We start from the raw sequence: 24,851 nt of genomic DNA on the forward strand, positions 1-24,851 counted from the left end.
ATAAAGGTAAGCGGCCCAGCCAGAGTGAAATCTGGTCCAGCCCACCGGGAAACGGCCCGGTTTCCCGGTGGGCCAATCCGCCTCTGGGATGATGTGTAAGTGGCACAAAACACAATGTTGCAGCACATTGGAGCTTATGAAGCTCCATCTAGAACTTTTTGTCACAGGTGGAGCCCAGGGCTAGTGCAGTATACACAATCAGATCGGGTAGATCAGCAGAGAGCAGCTTCCTGTGCATCTATTAACCCCTTCCTGACAGAGCCAGTTTTTGCGTTCCTGACAGAGCCCTTTTTTTCAAATCTGACATGTATCACTTAAGTGGGGATAACTTTTTTTTGCTTTTACTTATCCCAGTGATTTTGAGATTGTTTTTTCGTGACACATTGTACTTCAAATTAGTGGTAAATTTGGGTCGATACAGTCTGTGTTTTTTTGTGAAAAATACCAAAATGTCGTGAAAAAATGGAAAATTTAGCAATTTGCAAAATGTTAAATTTTCTGCTTGTGAGACAAATAATCATACCACTCAAATTAGTTAATAACTAACATAGACCATATGTCTACTTTATGTTGCCATCATTATTTCAACTTCCTTTTAATTTTTTTGGACACTAGGAGGCTTACAATATGAATAGCAAATTCTCAAATTTTCAAGAAAATTTCAAACACTGATTTTTTTAGGGACCAGTTCAGTTCTGATGTGACTTTGAGGGACTTGTATGTGAGACACCCCCATAAATGATACCATTTCAAAAACTGCACCCCTCACAGTATTCAAAACAGCATTTTGGAAGTTTGTTAACCCTTTAGGTGTTTCACAGGAATTAAAACAAAGTGTAGGTGAAATTTCAAAATTTCATTTTTTTTGCAGATTTGCAATTTTAATACATTTTTCTAAGGAACACAGTACATTTTACTAGAGAAATGTGACTAAAAATTGATTCCCCCAATTCTTTTGTTTTCATAAATATCCTATATGTGGCCCTAGTGTGCACGTTGACCAAACCACAGGCTTCATAATAGAAGGAGCACCTACTTGATTTTGGAGCCTCCTTTTTATGAGATTATTTTTTAGGCACCATGTAGGTTTCTAGGCACCATAAGATGCTAAAATTTAGGAACCCCCCCACAAGTGACCCCATTTTGCAAACTACACCCCTCAGGGAATTCATCTAGGGGTATAGTGTACATTTCAAACCCCCAGGGGTTTCACCAATTGTGGTACAACTGGGCAGTGAAAATGAAAAATTAAATTTTTTACACAAAAATGCAGTTCTGGCTCAAAATTGTTCATTTTCAGAAGGTATGAAGGAGAAAAAGCACCCCAAAATCTGTGCCCCAATTTCTCCCGAGTACGGCAATGCCTCACATGTGACCAAAAAATACCATTTGGGTGCATGGCAGGACTCAGAAAGGAAGGAGTGATTTTTGGATTTTGCAGCTCAGATTCTGGTGGAATGTTGGTGGGTGCTATGTTGCATTAGCAAGACCCCCCAAGCACCAATACAGTGGAACCCCCCCACAAGTGACCCCATTTTGCAAACTACACCCCTCAGGGAATTCATCTAGGGGTATAGTGTACATTTCAAACCCCCAGGGGTTTCACCAATTTTGATACAACTGGGCAGTGAAAATGAAAAATTACATTTTTTTACACAAAAATGCAGTTCTGGCTCAAAATTTTTCATTTTCACAAGAAATGAAGGAGACAAAGCACCCCAAAATCTGTGCCCCAATTTCTCCCGAGTATGGCAATGCCTCATATGTGACCAAAAAATACCAGTTGGGTGCATGGCAGGACTCAGAAGGGAAGGAGTGATTTTTGGTGGTGGAATGTTGGTGGGTGCTATGTCGCATTAGCAAGACCCCCAAAGCACCAATACAGTGGAACCCCCCCACAAGTGACCCCATTTTGCAAACTACACCCCTCAGGGAATTCATCTAGGGGTATAGTGTACATTTCAAACCCCCAGGGGTTTCACCAATTTTGATACAACTGGGCAGTGAAAATGAAAAATTACATTTTTTTACACAAAAATGCAGTTCTGGCTCAAAATTTTTCATTTTCAGAAGGTATGAAGGAGAAAAAGCACCCCAAAATCTGTGCCCCAATTTCTCCCGAGTACGGCAATGCCTCACATGTGACCAAAAAATACCATTTGGGCGCATGGCAGGACTCAGAAGGGAAGGAGTGATTTTTGGATTTTGCAGCTCAGATTCTGGTGGAATTTTGGTGGGTGCTATGTCGCATTAGCAAGACCCCCCAAGCACCAATACAGTGGAACCCCCCCACAAGTGACCCCATTTTGCAAACTACACCCCTCAGGGAATTCATCTAGGGGTATAGTGTACATTTCAAACCCCCAGGGGTTTCACCAATTTTGATACAACTGGGCTGTGCAAATGCAAAATTACATTTTTTACACAAAAATGCAGTTCTGGCTCAAAATTTTTCATTTTCACAAGGAATGAAGGAGACAAAGCACCCCAAAATCTGTGCCCCAATTTCTCCCGAGTACGGCAATGCCTCACATGTGACCAAAAAATACCATTTGGGTGCATGGCAGGACTCAGAAAGGAAGGAGTGATTTTTGGATTTTGCAGCTCAGATTCTGGTGGAATGTTGGTGGGTGCTATGTTGCATTAGCAAGACCCCCCAAGCACCAATACAGTGGAACCCCCCCACAAGTGACCCCATTTTGCAAACTACACCCCTCAGGGAATTCATCTAGGGGTATAGTGTACATTTCAAACCCCCAGGGGTTTCACCAATTTTGATACAACTGGGCAGTGAAAATGAAAAATTACATTTTTTTACACAAAAATGCAGTTCTGGCTCAAAATTTTTCATTTTCACAAGGAATGAAGGAGACAAAGCACCCCAAAATCTGTGCCCCAATTTCTCCCGAGTATGGCAATGCCTCATATGTGACCAAAAAATACCAGTTGGGTGCATGGCAGGACTCAGAAGGGAAGGAGTGATTTTTGGTGGTGGAATGTTGGTGGGTGCTATGTCGCATTAGCAAGACCCCCAAAGCACCAATACAGTGGAACCCCCCCACAAGTGACCCCATTTTGCAAACTACACCCCTCAGGGAATTCATCTAGGGGTATAGTGTACATTTCAAACCCCCAGGGGTTTCACCAATTTTGATACAACTGGGCAGTGAAAATGAAAAATTACATTTTTTTACACAAAAATGCAGTTCTGGCTCAAAATTTTTCATTTTCAGAATGTATGAAGGAGAAAAAGCACCCCAAAATCTGTGCCCCAATTTCTCCCGAGTACGGCAATGCCTCACATGTGACCAAAAAATACCATTTGGGCGCATGGCAGGACTCAGAAGGGAAGGAGTGATTTTTGGATTTTGCAGCTCAGATTCTGGTGGAATTTTGGTGGGTGCTATGTCGCATTAGCAAGACCCCCCAAGCACCAATACAGTGGAACCCCCCCACAAGTGACCCCATTTTGCAAACTACACCCCTCAGGGAATTCATCTAGGGGTATAGTGTACATTTCAAACCCCCAGGGGTTTCACCAATTTTGATACAACTGGGCTGTGCAAATGCAAAAATTACATTTTTTACACAAAAATGCAGTTCTGGCTCAAAATTTTTCATTTTCACAAGGAATGAAGGAGACAAAGCACCCCAAAATCTGTGCCCCAATTTCTCCCGAGTACGGCAATGCCTCACATGTGACCAAAAAATACCATTTGGGTGCATGGCAGGACTCAGAAAGGAAGGAGTGATTTTTGGATTTTGCAGCTCAGATTCTGGTGGAATGTTGGTGGGTGCTATGTTGCATTAGCAAGACCCCCCAAGCACCAATACAGTGGAACCCCCCCACAAGTGACCCCATTTTGCAAACTACACCCCTCAGGGAATTCATCTAGGGGTATAGTGTACATTTCAAACCCCCAGGGGTTTCACCAATTTTGATACAACTGGGCAGTGAAAATGAAAAATTACATTTTTTTACACAAAAATGCAGTTCTGGCTCAAAATTTTTCATTTTCACAAGGAATGAAGGAGACAAAGCACCCCAAAATCTGTGCCCCAATTTCTCCCGAGTATGGCAATGCCTCATATGTGACCAAAAAATACCAGTTGGGTGCATGGCAGGACTCAGAAGGGAAGGAGTGATTTTTGGTGGTGGAATGTTGGTGGGTGCTATGTCGCATTAGCAAGACCCCCAAAGCACCAATACAGTGGAACCCCCCCACAAGTGACCCCATTTTGCAAACTACACCCCTCAGGGAATTCATCTAGGGGTATAGTGTACATTTCAAACCCCCAGGGGTTTCACCAATTTTGATACAACTGGGCAGTGAAAATGAAAAATTACATTTTTTTACACAAAAATGCAGTTCTGGCTCAAAATTTTTCATTTTCAGAAGGTATGAAGGAGAAAAAGCACCCCAAAATCTGTGCCCCAATTTCTCCCGAGTACGGCAATGCCTCACATGTGACCAAAAAATACCATTTGGGCGCATGGCAGGACTCAGAAGGGAAGGAGTGATTTTTGGATTTTGCAGCTCAGATTCTGGTGGAATTTTGGTGGGTGCTATGTCGCATTAGCAAGACCCCCCAAGCACCAATACAGTGGAACCCCCCCACAAGTGACCCCATTTTGCAAACTACACCCCTCAGGGAATTCATCTAGGGGTATAGTGTACATTTCAAACCCCCAGGGGTTTCACCAATTTTGATACAACTGGGCTGTGCAAATGCAAAATTACATTTTTTACACAAAAATGCAGTTCTGGCTCAAAATTTTTCATTTTCACAAGGAATGAAGGAGACAAAGCACCCCAAAATCTGTGCCCCAATTTCTCCCGAGTACGGCAATGCCTCACATGTGACCAAAAAATACCATTTGGGTGCATGGCAGGACTCAGAAGGGAAGGAGTGATTTTTGGTGGTGGAATGTTGGTGGGTGCTATGTCGCATTAGCAAGACCCCCAAAGCACCAATACAGTGGAACCCCCCCACAAGTGACCCCATTTTGCAAACTACACCCCTCAGGGAATTCATCTAGGGGTATAGTGTACATTTCAAACCCCCAGGGGTTTCACCAATTTTGATACAACTGGGCAGTGAAAATGAAAAATTACATTTTTTTACACAAAAATGCAGTTCTGGCTCAAAATTTTTCATTTTCAGAAGGTATGAAGGAGAAAAAGCACCCCAAAATCTGTGCCCCAATTTCTCCCGAGTACGGCAATGCCTCACATGTGACCAAAAAATACCATTTGGGCGCATGGCAGGACTCAGAAGGGAAGGAGTGATTTTTGGATTTTGCAGCTCAGATTCTGGTGGAATTTTGGTGGGTGCTATGTCGCATTAGCAAGACCCCCCAAGCACCAATACAGTGGAACCCCCCCACAAGTGACCCCATTTTGCAAACTACACCCCTCAGGGAATTCATCTAGGGGTATAGTGTACATTTCAAACCCCCAGGGGTTTCACCAATTTTGATACAACTGGGCTGTGCAAATGCAAAATTACATTTTTTACACAAAAATGCAGTTCTGGCTCAAAATTTTTCATTTTCACAAGGAATGAAGGAGACAAAGCACCCCAAAATCTGTGCCCCAATTTCTCCCGAGTACGGCAATGCCTCACATGTGACCAAAAAATACCATTTGGGTGCATGGCAGGACTCAGAAAGGAAGGAGTGATTTTTGGATTTTGCAGCTCAGATTCTGGTGGAATGTTGGTGGGTGCTATGTTGCATTAGCAAGACCCCCCAAGCACCAATACAGTGGAAACCCCCACAAGTGACCCCATTTTGCAAACTACACCCCTCAGGGAATTCATCTAGGGGTATAGTGTACATTTCAAACCCCCAGGGGTTTCACCAATTTTGATACAACTGGGCAGTGAAAATGAAAAATTACATTTTTTTACACAAAAATGCAGTTCTGGCTCAAAATTTTTCATTTTCACAAGGAATGAAGGAGACAAAGCACCCCAAAATCTGTGCCCCAATTTCTCCCGAGTATGGCAATGCCTCATATGTGACCAAAAAATACCAGTTGGGTGCATGGCAGGACTCAGAAGGGAAGGAGTGATTTTTGGTGGTGGAATGTTGGTGGGTGCTATGTCGCATTAGCAAGACCCCCAAAGCACCAATACAGTGGAACCCCCCCACAAGTGACCCCATTTTGCAAACTACACCCCTCAGGGAATTCATCTAGGGGTATAGTGTACATTTCAAACCCCCAGGGGTTTCACCAATTTTGATACAACTGGGCAGTGAAAATGAAAAATTACATTTTTTTACACAAAAATGCAGTTCTGGCTCAAAATTTTTCATTTTCAGAAGGTATGAAGGAGAAAAAGCACCCCAAAATCTGTGCCCCAATTTCTCCCGAGTACGGCAATGCCTCATGTGTGACCAAAAAGTGGCAGGACTCAGAAGGGAAGGAGTGATATTTGGATTTTGCAGCACAAATTCTGGTGGAATGTTGGTGGGTGCTATGTCGCATTAGCAAGACCCCCAAAGCACCAATACAGTGGAACCCCCCCACAAGTGACCCCATTTTGCAAACTACACCCCTCAGGGAATTCATCTAGGGGTATAGTGTACATTTCAAACCCCCAGGGGTTTCACCAATTTTGATACAACTGGTGAGTGAAAATGAAAAATTACATTTTTTTACACAAAAATGCAGTTCTGGCTCAAAATTTTTCATTTTCAGAAGGTATGAAGGAGAAAAAGCACCCCAAAATCTGTGCCCCAATTTCTCCCGAGTACGGCAATGCCTCATGTGTGACCAAAAAGTGGCAGGACTCAGAAGGGAAGGAGTGATATTTGGATTTTGCAGCACAAATTCTGGTGGAATGTTGGTGGGTGCTATGTCGCATTAGCAAGACCCCCAAAGCACCAATACAGTGGAACCCCCCCACAAGTGACCCCATTTTGCAAACTACACCCCTCAGGGAATTCATCTAGGGGTATAGTGTAAATTTCGAACCCCCAGGGGTTTCACCAATTTTGATACAACTGGGCAGTGAAAATGAAAAATTACATTTTTTTACAAAAAAATGCAGTTCTGGCTCAAAATTTTTCATTTTCAGAAGGTATGAAGGAGAAAAAGCACCCCAAAATCTGTGCCCCAATTTCTCCCGAGTACGGCAATTGCTCACATGTGACCAAAAAATACCAGTTGGGTGCATGGCAGGACTCAGAAGGGAAGGAGTGATTTTTGGATTTTGCGGCTCAGATTCTGGTGGAATGAATGGTGGGTGCTATGTGGCATTAGCAAGACCCCCGAAGCACGGTGAAATGATGAACCTAAAAATCCATAGATGTGTGGTATATTTTAAAACACTCCTTTATACATAGGCCGGGTTTGTCGGGGCAAGTGTCACACTGGAAAATAGTTTGCTTTCTTATTCCCTTTTTATAGCAAACTTTGCACCTTTTTTGTGTCCTGCCCTTTTTTCCAGTGGAGGGGATTTCATCAGGAAAATGCTGCCCTGGTACAATACGGGGGCCAGTACTAGAAGTACTGGGGCCCTCTGCCTGCTGGTTCCCAAATACTAGGCCCTTTATGACTTCCTCTTGAAAGTGCATAAATGTCCCCCTCTGGCCGGTAGAACGGAATAGCACGTAAGCGTTATACAGTGCCATCTGGATGATATACACGGCCAGCTTCTTGTACCAGATTTTTGTTTTCCGCAGGGCACTGTACGGCTTCAGTACCTGATCTGAAAGATCCACTCCGCCCATGTACCTATTGTAATCCAGGATACAATTAGGTTTTGAGGTGTGGGTACTGGTACCTCGTACAGGGACGGAGGTGGTACTGTCTCCGTGAATTGTTGTCAGTATAAGGACATCCCTCTTGTCCTTATATTTGACCAACAACATATTTTCGGTGCATATTCCCCTGCTTTCACCCCTTCTCATTACTTGGGCAATGTGCGTTTTTGGGAGGCCTCTTTGGTTCTTGCGCACAGTACCGCAAGCTGCTGTACCTCTTGAACCAAGGGCCTTAAACAGGGGGATGCTGGTGTAAAAGTTATCCACATATAGGTGATAACCTTTATCCAGGAAGGGGTGCACTAAATCCCAGACAATTTTTCCACTAACACCTACGAGGGAGGGGGGGCATTCTGGCGGTTCAATTCTTGAATCCTTCCCTTCATATACCCTAAACCTGTGGGTGTACCCTGAGGTGCTTTCACACAGCTTATACATTTTTATGCCATACCTTGCCCTCTTACTGGGAAGGTACTGGCGGAATTTAACCCTTCCTTTAAAATGTATAAGGGACTCGTCTATGCAAATGAATTTATCTGGGATGTACATCTCTTCAAATTTGGCACTGAAATGATCAATGACCGGCCTGACTTTGAATAGCCGGTCAAAGGTGGGATCATCTCTGGGTGGGCACTGTGCATTATCGTTGTAATGCAAAAATTTAAGGATCGTCTCAAATCGAGCCCGGGGCATGGCCATACGGTAAAATGGGGTGCTGTACAGAACATCTGTACTCCAATATTGCCTAATTTCTGGCTTTTTTACTATGCCCATATGAAACACCAGACCCCAAAACGTCATCATCTCTACTGCATCTACAGGGGTCCACCTAGCAAATGATGACGTGGGGTTTTGAGCAATAAACTGCTGGGCATATAAATTAGTTTGGTCCACAATTAAATTTATAAAATCATCAGAGAAAAATAATTTGAAAAAGTCAATTTCTCTGAGACCTGTGGAATCAAATTGGATTCCTGGCATGGCCAAAAACTCAGGAACCTGGGGCTCAAAATTGTCTGGTGGTGGGGTCCATACGAGATCAATTATTGGGGGGGGGGGGGGTCTCAGCTGCTCTACGGGGGCGTCTTTGAGGGGGTCCCTCATCACTAGAGGAGGAAGAGGAGCTTAAGATGAATCCTTCAAATTCCCCGCTTGCCTCACTGGCTGTGTCAGAATCAGAGGCAAGCATGGCATATGCCTCCTCCGCTGAATACATTCTTCTGGATGACTGGGATGACATTTGGGATGACATTTGGGATGACATTTGGGATGCCATTTTTATTTTTGTGTTACTGGTAGTGAAATGTTTCAACACGTGTATAGTGTAGGGGGGGGGTACAAACTTTATTTCAACCCGGGGGGTATGTAGTGTGTAGTGTGTATGTAGTGCAGAAAAAAAAAATACTTTATACAGGAATTTGAACCCAATAAAAAAAAAAAAAAAATTGAAGGGGTTAAAAAAAAAAAAAAAAAAGCTCCTGCGACAAAAATTGAGCACAGATGTTGGTCAGTAACGTCCGTCACTGAACAGCGCTCAAAGGCAACAGGAATTTGATCAAAAAAAAAAAAAAAAAAATAGATCAACCCTGTGCCGAAAAAGCTGATCAGTGATGTACGTCACTGATCAGCGCACAGTGGCCACAGGACACCCACAAAATCACAGTGTGTGTAAAAAAAAAATTAAAAAAAGACCCACAGCAGCCTCAAAAAAAAAAAGGTGATCAGTGATGCAACACTGATTACCAGTGAGGGGCAGCAGGTGCACAACCTTTGGTGCAACTGACAGTGCAACTGGCAGCAACTGACAGGTATATATATAAAAAAAAAAAAACCCTGCGCCCCCAAAAAGTTGCTGATCAGCACAGATATACTGATCAGCACAAAAGGGGGGGTAGCAGACACAAAATATAAACTCTCTATCACTCTCTCTCTCTATCTCTCTCTATCTCTCTCTATCTATCACTATCTCTCACTATCTATCACTATCTATCACTATCTATCACTATCTATCACTCTAGGACACTGCAGCAGCAGCACTGACAGTTATATGTATAAAAAAAAACCTGCACCCCCCAAAAAGGGGGGGTAGCAGACACAAAATATACACTCTCTATCACTCTCTGTCACTATCTCTCTCTATCTCTCTATCTCTCACTATCTATCACTATCTCTCACTATCTATCACTATCTATCACTCTATGACACTGCAGCAGCAGCACTGACAGTTATATATATAAAAAAAAAACCTGCACCCCCAAAAAGGGGGGGTAGCAGACACAAATCTCTCTATCTCTCACTATCTATCACTATCTATCACTATCTATCACTCTATGACACTGCAGCAGCAGCACTGACAGTTATTTATATATAAAAAACCCCTGCACCCCCAAAAAGGGGGGGTAGCAGACACAAAATATAGCTCTCTCTGTCACTATCTCTCTATCTCTCTCTCTATCTCTCTATCTCTCTATCACACTGCAGCAGCAGCAGGAAGTCCCAAGAAGTCAGATCCAGGAAGCGTCCAGCACGCTACAAGCAGTGATCAGGTAATCAGGTAAGGTATTTGCAAGGATCAGGTAAGTATTAGCAAGGATCAGGTCAGTATCACGGCAGATAGGCACGGTGACCGCTCTGCACGCTATTCCAGACCGGAATGGCGTCTGCAGCGCAGTCACCGTTAGTTTAAATGTCGCGCCTTGGCTGTGATTGGTCCGTGGGTCCCACGGACCAATCACAGCCTTGGGGGCAGGTGGGGTGAGGGTGGGGTGAGGTGTCATCGTCACCGATGACCCCCTCATGCCCCCTGACGCCCGGCGGTGATTGACACCTGTGTTACCGAGCGTCTGATTCGCTGGTAACACAGGAAAACGCTGTGAATGGCTGTTCACACTGAACAGCCAATCACAGCGATCGCCGACGGGGGGGCGACATCGCAGCCCCCCTGGGCATGCAGGGACATGTCTGCTGTCAGGGACAGCAGACATCGTCCCTCTGTCACTGCGTCTCGAGACGCAGTGACAGTTTAAAGTCATGACGTACATTTATGCCATGTGTCGGGAAGTACATCCCGGCCATGACGTAAATGTACGTCAAATGTCGGGAAGGGGTTAAACTTGTATCTGTAAACCAGCATTCTCAATCCTATATTGTATCTCCCTTTAAACTTTACTATTCTGTAATTCCTGGCTCTTAGAGAACTGCAGCTCTGGCTCCTAAACTTGGCTCTTGGATAACTAAATAGCAAAGACCAACACAGATACAAAATAGATTTTATATGCTGTAACAGAGTCTACAATTTTGAAAATTATTCCCAAGAGCTGAGCGAGGCCATTAAAGTATTGGCACAGAAAAGTAGAGGATAAATTGTACGGTGGATGGGTTTAGTTGGGATATTTCAGGAAATGCTGGCTTTACTCTACAGAACTTAAAATAAGATAAACTGGAACAAAAGTAGAGGAAAAATGGGAAGATTTTATGTAATTTGTGGTGCAGCGAAGCTGAATGAAAATGCAATATGCTTATTGTATAAATAAATGTCTAACCTCCCGGAGCTATTGGATGCATTAATCTGTTCATCTGCACATTCCAGTTTCGAACATTAGTACTGGCTTGATGAAGTTTCCTTTGAGCTACCTAAATTGGGAAGAAATTTACACAATTTTAAACATTTGTTTATGGAATGGAAGATTACAAATTACTAAAACATAAGGCTAGAATAAAGAGACACAGGAAAGACTAAAGGTAATACAACAAGGAAGGGATTCAGTGTAGCCAATACAAGCATAATAGAGAAGGTACAGGAACAGATGAAATGTAAAAAAAAAACTCAAGAGAAAAAAAACAACATTGTGCATTAACAAATAGTTGTATCATCTATTTTAAATTGGGTACAGTCTTTGTATTAGGGTTTTAGAATCCAAAAAAATGAACCAAAACAAACATCATAAGCAACACATACATTTCTGGATCGACCAAAACCCCATACACACTTGCCAATGCCCCCCTGCTGCCAATATTGGCGGCATCAGGGATGAAGGCATCGGCAAGTGCATCATCAATTGCTGATGTTGGCTCCAAGGTGAGCTATGGCAGGGGGGTGGCAGCATGGCCATTTTTAACATTGATCTCACTCGACTGGACATGATGGACGCAGGAGTGCGCATCTATAATGACAGGAAGTATACATGCTAGGCTATATTGTCCACAATATCGCTGAGAAAGCCCCTTTTTAGTTATATTGTGCACAATATCGCCTAGTGTGTATGGGGTTAAGCGGTTAACCAGTAATACCTACTGTAAAAGGAGAGAAAAACAAATAGGACAAAGCAAAAGGCAAAGGAGTATGAGGAATGTTAGAAACATTAGGCCTTAGTCTAGTTCACTCTTTCTGACAAAATCCTTCTTAGATGGACAAAACTACATACCTCCCAATTTCTTGGGAGCCGGAGGAGGGACAGGGGACTGCGCACCGTAGGTGCGTTGAAAAAAAAAAGTTGGGGTGTGGCCTATACTCGCGGCTCACCTGCGAGGCCATGCCCCCATTTTGACGCTATGGGAGCATGACCCAGAGGCTCTGTGAGCCTCTAGCCATGCCCCCAGCCCCCTGGCTGCGGGAATAGACACTGTGCACATGCGCACAGCGTTTATTCACCGCTGCTCACCAGCCGACAGGGGGGACTCCCAACAGCCCCCCCTCCTCGCCGCAGGACACTGCCGGCCGCGGTAGGGACACGGGAATGTCCCCCGAAAACCGGGACATTCCCGCAGTTTTCAGGACTGTTGGGAGGTATGAAACAGTGTGTACTGCAGATGGGGCAGATGTTACTTGTGAAGAGAGCATTAGATTTGGGTGGGGTTTTACTTAAAAGTGAGATTTATATTGCATTGTAAAAATAAAGCAGTCAGTATTTACCCTGCACAGAAACAAAATAACTCACCCAAATCTAATTCTCTCTGCACATTTTATATCTGCCCCCCTGCAGTGCACATGGTTTTGTCGATCAAAGAAGGATTTTGTCAGAAAGAGTGAACTAGAATAAGGCCCATTGTGTAGATGCCTCATAGAATAACACTAAATGAAGGTAAATGCAACATACATAACAACATACATAACTTCACAATCACCTCATTTAACATCACAAAGCTAATAAGAACAGGATTTTGTTATACTTGCTATTGAGCTTAAATTAATTCAGGTAACCCATATACTAATTTTAATTAGTTCTGTAGATGTTATTATATCCAACAGTCACATATTTTAGGATGAAGACTCACTCTCCAATACTTTGAATAATTTGTTCTTAAGCTACATGGGTCAACACAAATGTTTTACTTTAGTGTCCTCAACCCATTGTGCAATTTATTAATTGGTCATTTATATAGCACCAATGTACAGGAGAATCAGGAGTGGGTGCAGTCATTTTCCATTTTTGTATTTTTATCACCTGTGTTATAATTTTCAGGACAAACTGTAATATATACATAACAGTCTCCACAAACTTGAGCTGTAATCTTGGGAGTATGGATTGTCTAGGGGAAAAAAAAACACAGGGGTAAAATCCAATAATATGCAAGCTTATCCTGTGAGCTGCTCTAATGGCAATCTTGCACTGCCATTACGTTTGAAATCCAACTCCAAGCTCACACTGAATTTTTCTATTTTTTTTTGTACACACCCCCTGAGTGGGTTAAAAGGTAGGGAAAACCTGTATTTTCATTTAAGGTAAAAATATTAGGACATGGGGCTGATTCAGCCCTGATTAACAGGGCTGCTGAATCAGCCCTTGTGATTATTAAAGGACTAGGCATGCGTGAGCCCTCCATGCCACCACAACCAGTGACGGACAGTGATCACAGGCCATATGCTGGCTGACTAACAGGCGAACAGCGTTTGTGGGTGGCATCTCAGTGTTTTCTGTAAGTGCCGCACTGAAGCGCAGATGTGCCCGGCCATTGGGAGGGCCACTGATGTTATCAGCAGCCCGATCTCCCCATGGCTATCGCAGCGCTGAACAAGAATTGACTTACGTGGCTCTGCACATGGTGGGGAGGGATACCATTCGATGGGAAGTGGATTTCTCACTCTTCGCAGCCATGCACAGGGGCAGGTGCTACTAAGGCAAGGCAGCGTTTAGCTGATCGATCTGGGCTGCGATTAGGTCTGAATCAGGACCTTGGTTTAAAACCTCTGGTACACTACTAATAAATAAACCTGCACTTAAAGGGGACTGAATAGCATTATTCATCTTGCTTTAGGTGTCACATTCCCTAGTTATGCCTCTCCATGCTAACCACAAAATCAGCATCACACACCTGTACATCTCTGTCAGCCCTCTGTCTGTTCTCTCGTACATCTTCTAGTTGTCTCTGTGCCTCCTGTAGTTCGGTACTCTTTATCTCCATCTCCTGTTGCAGCTCTTGTTTCTCCCTTTGTGCTCTCTCAACATAAAGTGTCTGTTCTTCCCGCATCTTAAGAAGGGCTCGAAGTTTGTCCTCTTCTTGTGCCAGCAGTCTGTTGGCAAATAGCACCACATAGAGAATATTACATCTGAAATTCTGTGGTCAAAGCAAACTATAAAACAGTATTATTTCTCATAGTGAGGTGAGTGTACTGAATAATAAGAGAGTGAGCAAGTGTTCAGATTCGGGAAGCTACCCTTAATTGAGGCTCAATGTGTGTGCAACCTTCCTGAGGTTTGTTTTGACCATGTAAGGGAGACCCCAATGTACATGAGTATAGCAATAAAAACCTTAACGGACACAAAAATTGGTTCTGCTTATTTAGGTAATCTCATTCCAATCTTTTTTTTTTTTTTTTTAAATATAAACAGCGATAAACTGAACAAAGAAAAAAAACTGAAAAGTACTGTATACCACTAAACCACTGAAGGGGTGGTGCTTACACCAGAAGTTTGGTACAGTGCACATCTTACAGAATGCTTCCACCTTTTCGCCAATCACGGTGCAGTAGTTCCTCTAGTGCTGAGAAGAGTCCTGCAGAACAGGATCCGGCCACTGCCGAATTTCTAGTGTTACACACCCATTGTAATGTATGTGTACTTCCAAAAAATCTGTGCTGCAGTAGGACCCACTAATGTGTGAGTGGCCGCATAGGAGCCTGTAGCGCTGAATGGGACTCGCTGTGCCACTATGTGTGGCCCCATCTCTACAGTTCTTTTCAAAATGAACCACTAGAACATTACAGGATTACACCCAATTACCAAGATCTATTCTCTGCGTGCCTAATTTGCTCAGAAAGTAACATAATAGTTCCTAATAATTTGAACCCTGCAGACTCCACCATCTGAACTTGCAAATCAACACACTTTCCTGTTAAAGTGTATGCATATTGTACAAACAACTGTATTTAACACCACAAAACAGTTTTGTACTATGCAACTTATTTTTAGATATAAAACTAAAAGGATGTCTTAAAAACTCAAATAGCACATATCACATGTCAGTAATACTGTATAAATCTAGATAAAAACTGCAGGTCACTAATGTCTGCTTCAGGACACTTTAATATTTTGGCAAAATAGTTGCAAAACACTATAAAATCATTAAAATATGAAATGTAAGAATTAAGACTGTGTATTCTTATGATACCATGGGTGTGCTTCTAAATAAGGCAAATTTAATTATGTCTTTGTAAAGTAAAAATACTTTACTTGGCCTGAGCTTGTCTGTATTCCTCTTCGTCTTTGTGTGCTTTAATTTCTTGGGCAAGAGCATCCTGGAGCAGCTCCTGCAACTGCTCCAGCTCTCGAATCCTCTGTTTTTGCTGCACAGCTTCCATCTCTTTCTGCTGCATCTCTGCCTCCATAGATGCACGTGCCTTGGGGAAGAATGATGAAGAGATTGTAGACTCTACAGTGGGAGTATACAGGGCTGGCAAAATAAATCTTGGGGCCCTGTACACTAATATTTCTGAGCCCCCCCCCCACACACACATAATCCCAAACCCACACAACCCTCTTCTGCATGTACCAATTAATGTTTTAATGTAGTGATATGGATGACGCAGGTAGGTAGTGATATGGGTGACCAGGTATGTAGTGATATGGGTGACACAGGTGTGTAGTGATATGGGTGACGCAGGTGTGTAGTGATATGGGTGACGCAGGTGTGTAGTGATATGGGTGACGCAGGTGTGTAGTGATATGGGTGACGCAGGTGTGTAGTGATATGGGTGACGCAGGTGTGTAGTGATATGGGTGACGCAGGTGTGTAGTGATATGGGTGACGCAGGTGTGCAGTGATATGGGTGACGCAGGTGTGCAGTGATATGGATGACGCAGGTGTGTAGTGATATGGGCGACGCAGGTGTGTAGTGATATGGGTGACGCAGGTGTGCAGTGGTATGGGCGACGCAGGTGTGCAGTGGTATGGGTGACACAGGTGTGCAGTGGTATGGGTGACACAGGTGTGCAGTGGTATGGGCGACGCAGGTGTGCAGTGGTATGGGCGACACAGATGTGCAGTGGTATGGGTGACACAGGTGTGCAGTGATATGGGTGACGTAGGTGTGTAGTGATATGGGTGACGCAGGTGTGTAGTGATATGGGTGACGCAGGTGTGTAGTGATATGGGTGACGCAGGTGTGTAGTGATATGGCTGACGCAGGTATATAGTGATATGGCTGACGCAGGTATATAGTGATATGGCTGACGCAGGTGTGTAGTGATATGGGTGACACAGATATGTAGTAATATGGGTGACGCAGCTTTGTAGTGATATGGGTGACGCAGATATGTAGTGATATGGGTGACGCAGGTATGTAGTGATAAGGGTGACGCAGGTATGTAGTGATAAGGGTGACGCAGGTATGTAAGTGAGACCTATTGCGGTAGTGGTCTCTATGTGTTGGCTAGGGAATGACATGACAGTCCAAGGATGAAGGCTGCTAATTAAGCCATTCTAGATATACAGCATTTAGTGAGTACATCAAACTCCATACAGAGTTTCACCAAAAATAAACAATAAAGCACACAGTGGTGCATCAATGGCCATCTCCTTACTTCCCCGACAATTCCCTGACAACATTGTAACAACAAATCACACGGTGGTGTATCAAAATTCTCCTTAACGTTTTTAACCACCAACTACATACTACTCTGTTGTCATGAATCACTGGAGTCTTCAGTGATGTAGCTAGTGAATAACACATGGGCCCTTATTCTGATCAGTGCGGCCGGATCCGAATATGCGGCCAGGACCATGCGTGCGAAACCCCACCTTCCATACGGATCGCCAACTCCGTCCGTACGCGGTAAGAAGCTGGCCGAACGGACCGCACGTGTATTTTTCACGGAATACGCCTCCTCCATCTCAGGGAACCTCCCCCATCATTCGATGGTCGCAGACCATCGAATGCAGGACCGAGTGGTCCACCAGCTCCCGCAACCCCAGACCACACTTTTTTCCGTGCAAAAGCAGGGATCTGGGTGGGCAGCTGACATCCGGCAATGTCATATGTCCGCCCCCTACACGTGCGTCACGACTGCATTACCATACGTACGCCCAGCGTTTGCATGGGAACGCCCATGAAACGCGGGGCGTATGCATATGGTAATAAGCCCAAATAGCCCTTCACGCCCCTCTCCACCCCCTGTTCGGAGTGTTCACATTTCATGCGGGATTTGGCCGTACGCCCCGCTCGCACATGCGCAGAGACGCCTCTGCACATGCGCAGACACAAAACATCGGCGGCACGAACGCACGCGGATATTACCGCACCGATCAGAATAAGGGCCATGGTGATGTATGGGTTAAAAGGCAAGCATAAAAAGTGCAACCATTTGTGTAACAGTAGTTGATATGACAAAGTGGCTAATTCTGTGGGGCAATGCATGCAACAAGATTAATATATATATATATATATATATATATATATATATATATATATATATATATATAAAAATGTGGGGGGACCCCTTCCTGCGCTAATGAAATAAGAGCAGCACCTCTTAAGGGTCTTCTGTTAGGCAAGACCCAAACAATAGAAATGGAAAAAAGGGGGGGTATCAGAGTGCGCTAAGATACAATCGATAACGATTTAAACATTTGTTATTTAATATGAAATATAAAACGTACAAGTATAAGTACAAGAATAAAATAAGCCCTTATTAGGGTATCACAGATATACAATTGGTGAACATGAATAATTGCTGTTCAATTCAGGAAATCTTGATCACAGATAGCCCAGGGCTATCTGTGATCAAGATTTCCTGAATTGAACAGCAATTATTCATGTTCACCAATTGTATATCTGTGATACTCTAATAAGGGCTTATTTTATGCTTGTACTTATACTTGTACGTTTTATATTTTATATTAAATAACAAATGTTTAAATCGTTATCGATTGTATCTTAGCGCTTTCTGATACCCCCCTTTTTTCTATATATATATATATGTATTGCTTTTTACACCTTGACAAAGGGGCGTGTAATCCCCGAAACGTCGGTCCGTTTTTTGCTGTGATAAATTTATTTGAAAAGTTCCCGTATGAGTGCCGCTGCTGTCTTCTTCTGCATCGTCTATGTATATATATATATATATATATATATATATATATGGAAGGTAGCATACCCCTACCCCAAACCAACCTGTGTGGTTGTGTTCTTTATGGGCTGCTCCCTCCATGCGGATAGTGTACCATGGCAGCTGGGCAGGCTGAAGACACGGCGCAGCGGGCATGTGGGCCGGATAGAGATACATCGCTGCAGGCTTGACACAGCGGGGACGAGTTGGAGGCTCGATGCGGTGGTGCTGCTGGAGGCTTGGTACAGCTGCGTGTGGGCAGGAGGCTCGGTGCGGCAGGCAGGCAGGAGTCTCGGGGGCAGACGTGGCTGTTGCTCTGCAGCATGACCTCAGACTGCGCACAGCTGGGGGGAGAGGGGGCTGCTGCGGCGTATGGTCACGGACACTTTTCTCCTCTCCATTTGGAGAGACCCGGCGGCGGCGGGCAGCTGCACACAGACGCGGGGCGGGGGCGGCACGCACTGACTGTAGTGCACAGTAGACTGCTGCGGGGGTAACAGCTTACAGATGGGCCCCGGCCAGGCTCTGGGGCCCTTCAGATCGCCAGGGCCCATCACACATGTCCCCCTTGACCCCCCCTGTTGCCGGCCCTGGGAGTATAGAAGTGAATTAACTGGGAGCTGGCACTTTAAATATAAGTATAAATATAAGTAGTGTGTCAGCTCCTCCCCTCTATAGCCCTCCCAAACCCTGTTGCTAAGGAGAGCTGGAAATTGAAGAAAGAAGGGTCAAAGACACAAACAGGTGTAAACAGAACAATGACTTGTGACTTGGTAACTGAACAAAAGCAGAATTGCAGGAAAAAAATCACTCAGGCAGGAAGTACTGCGCCGGGCGGGCGACGGTCCAGTGTCCCCTGTCCCTTGTGCATTCGGAGAAATAGATTTAACGGTGAATACCAAAATGCTGTTTTCTCCTTCCTTCAGCAGAGGACACTGGAATGTAGACTTTACTGTGAGGAAGTTCCAGATAGGGTGGCCAGACAGGAGATCGGCAGAATCCCAGGAATTGGCCCTAAAACTGCTGGAATTGGAGTCTCCAATCCCTAGGTTTCTGGGATTTTCCTGCTCAAGCGCTAATCTAATAACAGGCAGACCAGGTTTTTAACGCAAGGTGCCCTGCCCTTACTCAAAAGCTGCCATGCTGCTGGTGCAGTCTAGGCTGAGGTCTGCGAGGCACACTGTGTGCAGCGGCATCCAAAAATCCCAGAGACAGTGGTCTCAGAGCCAGAGAACCCTTCTCAAATCGTCATGGCGAAGGGGTCTCCCCGGCGGCACCCTTGGTGTGGAAAGGTGGAGCAGCCTCTTCACTGTCCTCCTCTTTCTGCTAGAAGAATACATAGCTAACCCTAACATTGCCTCACAGGAGAAGCCAAAAATATGACTAGCTCTTACAGACACTAAACTAAGACTAAGTTGGGGAGGGGTATAGAGGGGAGGAGCTAACACAATACTCACATTATTTAAAGTGCCAGCTCCCAGTTACTACGCTTCTATACCCCCACTGTAAAGTCTACATTCCAGAATGATCAGGGGGTGAATGCATATTCTTAGCATGAGGATAGAAAGGTTAGCAGGCACAAGGCACACAAAATATTCAGGCAGAGCAGAGATATTAGACAGGGTGAAAGATCATTTGAGATAATGTGCATGTACAGAAAGAAAGTGATAGAGCAAATAAAATGAGAAAAATATAGACAGAAAAAAATCGCACATAAGTGTGGCTGGAAAGTTTTGTGTTAAGTGAGCTGCAGTCTAAAAAGCCCATTTATAAATAAATATTTGTTACTTATTCTCGTCATTTGGGGATTATTCCAGTTATTCCTGTTTTAGGACTACTAAAACTACACATATTTAGTATCCTCACATTATATTCTTTAGTGACCACAGCAGATCTCAATGAAACCTGCTTCGATCCCTTATTCCCCGCGGCACCTGCAAACCCCATAGCTTGCTATAGGGGATGCGATGCTACCTGATATACCAACTTTATATTGCCGAGATGGGCCCAAGCTACCACAATATGAAGGTGGTAGAAGCCTGTTGTAGCCTATGGGTTACACACTGCGTAATTAGCCAGTAGAAGGTTCCCTTGAACCCTTTATGACAATGGCCACTGTGCATGTAGGGTTAGTAGGAACGGTACTGGAACTGGCAGCATTCAAAGCACATCAGTGACCAGCTCTGTTCAAAGCCCCTGTCCCTGCAGGTGTAGTATTATACATGCTGTCAAAAGAATGGCATCATTCAATGAGATTCTGTGAACTTATACCATTCCCAGAGAGCATTGCAAATGTAATTGATAAATGGGCCCTTAAAAGAGTAAAACAAAAAACAGTGTGTGTGTGTGTGTGTGTGTGTGTGTGTCTGTGTGTGTGCAGGGCTATTTTTCAGCCGGAACGCCGTTCCTGAAGCTCAAATTAAAAATGACGTCATCAGGAACGGCGTTCCGGAACCTGCTCCAGGCCGCCCAGCACCCGCATCGCCTGCCCGCTCCCCGCTCCCCTGCCCGCTAATTAAGAAATTCAGGAGACTCGAGAGACTGCAACATTCACCTGTCACGCTGGACCGCTAGCCAATGGACGCTTGCGGTCCAGCAGCCAATCAACTGGTGGCTGCTGGACCGCGAGTGCCTATTGGCCAGCGGTCCAGCGGGAGATATGAATGGTGCATGGAGCAGCGAGCAGCACAGTGCTGGGGCCCGCCGAATGATGGATTTGCGCAGCGGAGAGGGGGGCTGGGGAGCAGTGAGGCCGCTGCTGCCGAAATACAGTCCGCTCCCCGTGCAATAGATCAGTCAGCAGCAGCCCCGCTCAGCCTCCCCTCCTCCCGCCCGCTGTCCGCCTCTTCCAGCGCTGTCCCGCCTCCTCCTCAGCACTCAGCACCATCTACATGTGCCGGGGGCGGGGCCGGCCGGGAATGTCAGCAGCCGAGATGACTTCCATAGCTACGCCACTCTGCAGCTAGCTGGGCAGGAAGGTATTGAGGGGGTTGGCCTCCATTCCTCCCAGCTCACACATGCATTTACCCTGCGCAACCCCTCTACTCCCACCTCCCGGATTGCCCATATTCCTGAGCGGCACTGAAAGGTCACTGCTGGTATTATCCAGAGAAGAGCAGTCCCTTCCCTCCCACAGCTCTCGCCACTACAGCTCTCCCCAAACCCCCTTCCCCGCTAACCAGCTCTCCCAAACAATGTTCTAGTCCTGCACCCTTCGTCCCCTATACCCTGCTCCCTCTTGTCCATAGAACAAGGCATGTCTTCTTTGGCCCCTTGCCTGGCTCCTTCTACCAACCTACCATGTTGTCTCCCAGAGGACCAAGTGCAGCAGTCCTTTCATCCATTAGACAGGAGCTCATGGTAAGTTCCTATGGAGGGGGTTCTGAAGTGTTTAAGGGGGAAATTTACCAATATGAAAAACCTAGTTTTTCGTATTGGTATTTTCCCTACGACTGCATACGACTGTTTAAGTCGTATGCAAAGTCGTGTTCCGGAGGATCAGTTACAAAGCAGTCATATACGACTGCTTTGTAACCCTCCGATGGTGTAATGATTCGTATTAGCGGCCGTATATACGGCCGCTAATACGAATGTTTCTGGCAGTCTGCACGGATCAGTCAGATCCGTGCAGGCTGCAAGGTGTAAAAAAAAATAGAAAAAATAAATAAATTAAAAAAAAAACGGCGTGGGGTCCCCCCCACAGCCGAAACCAGCACCAGGCTGAAGGAGCCGGGGCCGGTAATTAAAAATCAGGGAACCCGACAAATAGGGGTTCCCCGATTTTTAACAACCAGCCCCAGGCTCCAGGTCCGGGGCTGGTTCCCAAAATACGGGGGACAAAATGAGTAGGGGTCCCCCGTATTTCAAGAACCAGCCCCAGGCACAACCAGCCAGCAGGGTAATGTCACAGCCGGGGGACACTTATAATATAAGGTCCCGCGGCCAAAACATTCTCCCTACCGACCAGTCAGCCTGGCCAGGGGCCCTGGGGGAGTGGGGACCCCCCCAATGAAGGGGTCCCCCCCCTCCAGGACTTACCTGACCAGGCTGAAGCCTGGTGCTGTCCTCGATGCCCCTGGGCGGTGGGCATCGAGCTGATAAATGGTGTAAAAAAAAGATGAACCTATTGTTTTTTACTGTGGCACTACAAGTGCCAGCAAGCATCCTCAGCAAGCTGGGACTTGGAGAACCACAAGTCCCAGCCTGCTGGGCATTAAAGGGCCCGCTGGCACTTGTAGTTCTACAGTTAAAAAAATAGTGCACAAAACACACTGACACACTTTTAAAATAAAACTTTATTACACACAAAGCCCACACATACTAATACTTACCTATCTTCTCTCCGTAGGTAGCCCTGATGTCCTGTGTCGTCGTCTTCTGGTCCTGCGTCTTCTTCCTCCATGTCGACCGTCGCTGTCGCCGTCCGGATCCGACGAAATCCATTTGGGAAGCTGTGGAAGGAAACCATACTCACCTGTCCCAGCGCGACGTAGTCCAGGTAAGGGTCTTTGCAAAAAAACAAACCGACACCCCGAAACCAGACCGGACTGACGGAGACGCACGGTGTTTACATCGTGCGGCTCCGCCTCCCGAATGCCGCTATTGGCCGCCTTGCGGCCTAGCGGCCAATCAGGAGCCGCTAGGCCGCAAGGCGGCCAATAGCGGCATTCGGGAGGCGGAGCCGCACGATGTAAACAAACACACGTGCGGCTCCGTCAGTCCGGTCTGGTTTCGGGGTGTCGGTTTGTTTTTTTGCAAAGACCCTTACCTGGACTACGTCGCGCTGGGACAGGTGAGTATGGTTTCCTTCCACAGCTTCCCAAATGGATTTCGTCGGATCCGGACGGCCACAGCGACGGTCGACATGGAGGAAGAAGACGACACAGGACCAGAAGACGCCGACACAGGACATCAGGGCTACCTACGGAGAGAAGATAGGTAAGTATTAGTATGTGTGGGCTTTGTGTGTAATAAAGTTTTATTTTAAAAGTGTGTCAGTGTGTTTTGTGCACTATTTTTTTAACTGTAGAACTACAAGTGCCAGCAGGCCCTTTAATGCCCAGCAGGCTGGGACTTGTGGTTCTCCAAGTCCCAGCTTGCTGGGGAGGCTTGCTGGCACTTGTAGTGCCACAGTAAAAAACAATAGGTTCATCTTTTTTTTACACCATTTATCAGCTCGATGCCCACCGCCCAGGGGCATCGAGGACAGCACCAGGCTTCAGCCTGGTCAGGTAAGTCCTGGAGGGGGGGGACCCCTTTATTGGGGGGGTCCCCACTCCCCCAGGGCCCCTGGCCAGGCTGACTGGTCGGTAGGGTTAATGCTTTGGCCGGGGGGACTTGCATAAAAAGTCTCCCCCCGGCTGTGGCATTAGCCTGCCGGCTGGTTGTGCCTGGGGCTGGTTCTTGAAATACGGGGGACCCCTAGTCATTTTGTCCCCCGTATTTTGGGAACCAGCCCCGGACCTGGAGCCTGGGGCTGGTTGTTAAAAATCGGGGAGCCCCTATTTGTCGGGCTCCCTGATTTTTAATTACCGGCCCCGGCTCCTTCAGCCTGGTGCTGGTTATGGCTGTGGGGGGGACCCCACGCCGTTTTTTTTTTATTTATTTATTTTTCTATTTTTTTACACTGTAGCCTGCACGGATCTGACTGATCCGTGCAGGCTAAAACGCAAATAGAACAGGAAAATGGTGTTCTATTTTCCTGTCGTATTTGCGTGGGTGTTTTACACCACTAAGCAGCCGTATTATCAGTACGGCTGCTTAGTAAATCAGAAACCACCATTCTTTTGAATGGTGATTTCTGTCGTATTCTATCGATGGTGTAGACATTCGTATTTGTAACTACAAATACGAATGTTCCATCTTTAGGACTACGAATTGTTGTATTTTTGGGATTGTAAATCCCGAAAATACAAATTCGTAAAAAAAAGGTGTATTTCTCCCTACGAATACACCTTTTTTCTACGAATCCATTTTGGTAAATTTCCCCCTAAATGTTGTGATGAATGAATTTTAGTGTAGTGATTTAGAGGGCCATAGCGTAGTGATGTAGTGTGGTGTAGATGTAGTGTAGTGTGGCATGCAGGGGGATGTAGCGTAGTGATAAAGTGCAGCGTGATGTAGTGCGGTGTAGACGTAGTGTAGTGTGGCATGCAGGGGGATGTAGCGTAGTGATAAAGTGCAGCGTGATGTAGCGTAGTGATGTAGTGCGGTGTAAACGTAGTGTAGTGTGGCATGCTGGGGGATGTAGCGTAGTGATATAATGCAGCATGTAGGGCGATGTAGCATATTGATGTAGTGCGGCGTGTAGGTGGATGTAGCGTAGAGATGTAGTGTGGCGTGTAGGGGGATGTAGTGTAGTGATATAGTCAGGGCTATTTTTCAGCCGGAACGGTCCGGAACACCGTTCCTGAAGCTCAAATAAAAAATGACGTCATCAGGAACGGCGTTCCGGAACCTGCTCCAGGCCGCCCAGCACCAGAGGGGAAGTGCATGTATGTATGAGAGCGGGAGTGCATGTATGTATGAGAGCA

General features: G+C 45.5%; 1 protein-coding gene across 1 annotated transcript in view; it reads right to left on the bottom strand.

Annotated features, from left to right (window-relative positions):
• Positions 1 to 24,851, bottom strand: part of DEF6 (DEF6 guanine nucleotide exchange factor) — a 133,640-nt gene that overhangs the window by 6,202 nt on the left and 102,587 nt on the right. Inside the window, exons 8-10 of the mRNA XM_083173130.1 lie at positions 15,445 to 15,611; positions 14,087 to 14,285; positions 11,317 to 11,407 (exon numbers count right to left, since the gene is read on the bottom strand). Of these exons, the coding sequence (XP_083029256.1) occupies positions 11,317 to 11,407; positions 14,087 to 14,285; positions 15,445 to 15,611 (457 nt within the window). The remainder of the gene's footprint in view (positions 1 to 11,316; positions 11,408 to 14,086; positions 14,286 to 15,444; positions 15,612 to 24,851) is intronic.

This window comes from Crinia signifera, chromosome 2 (genome assembly GCF_055691185.1).
Source record: "Crinia signifera chromosome 2, ASM5569118v1, whole genome shotgun sequence".
Taxonomy (NCBI): Eukaryota; Metazoa; Chordata; class Amphibia; order Anura; family Myobatrachidae; genus Crinia; species Crinia signifera.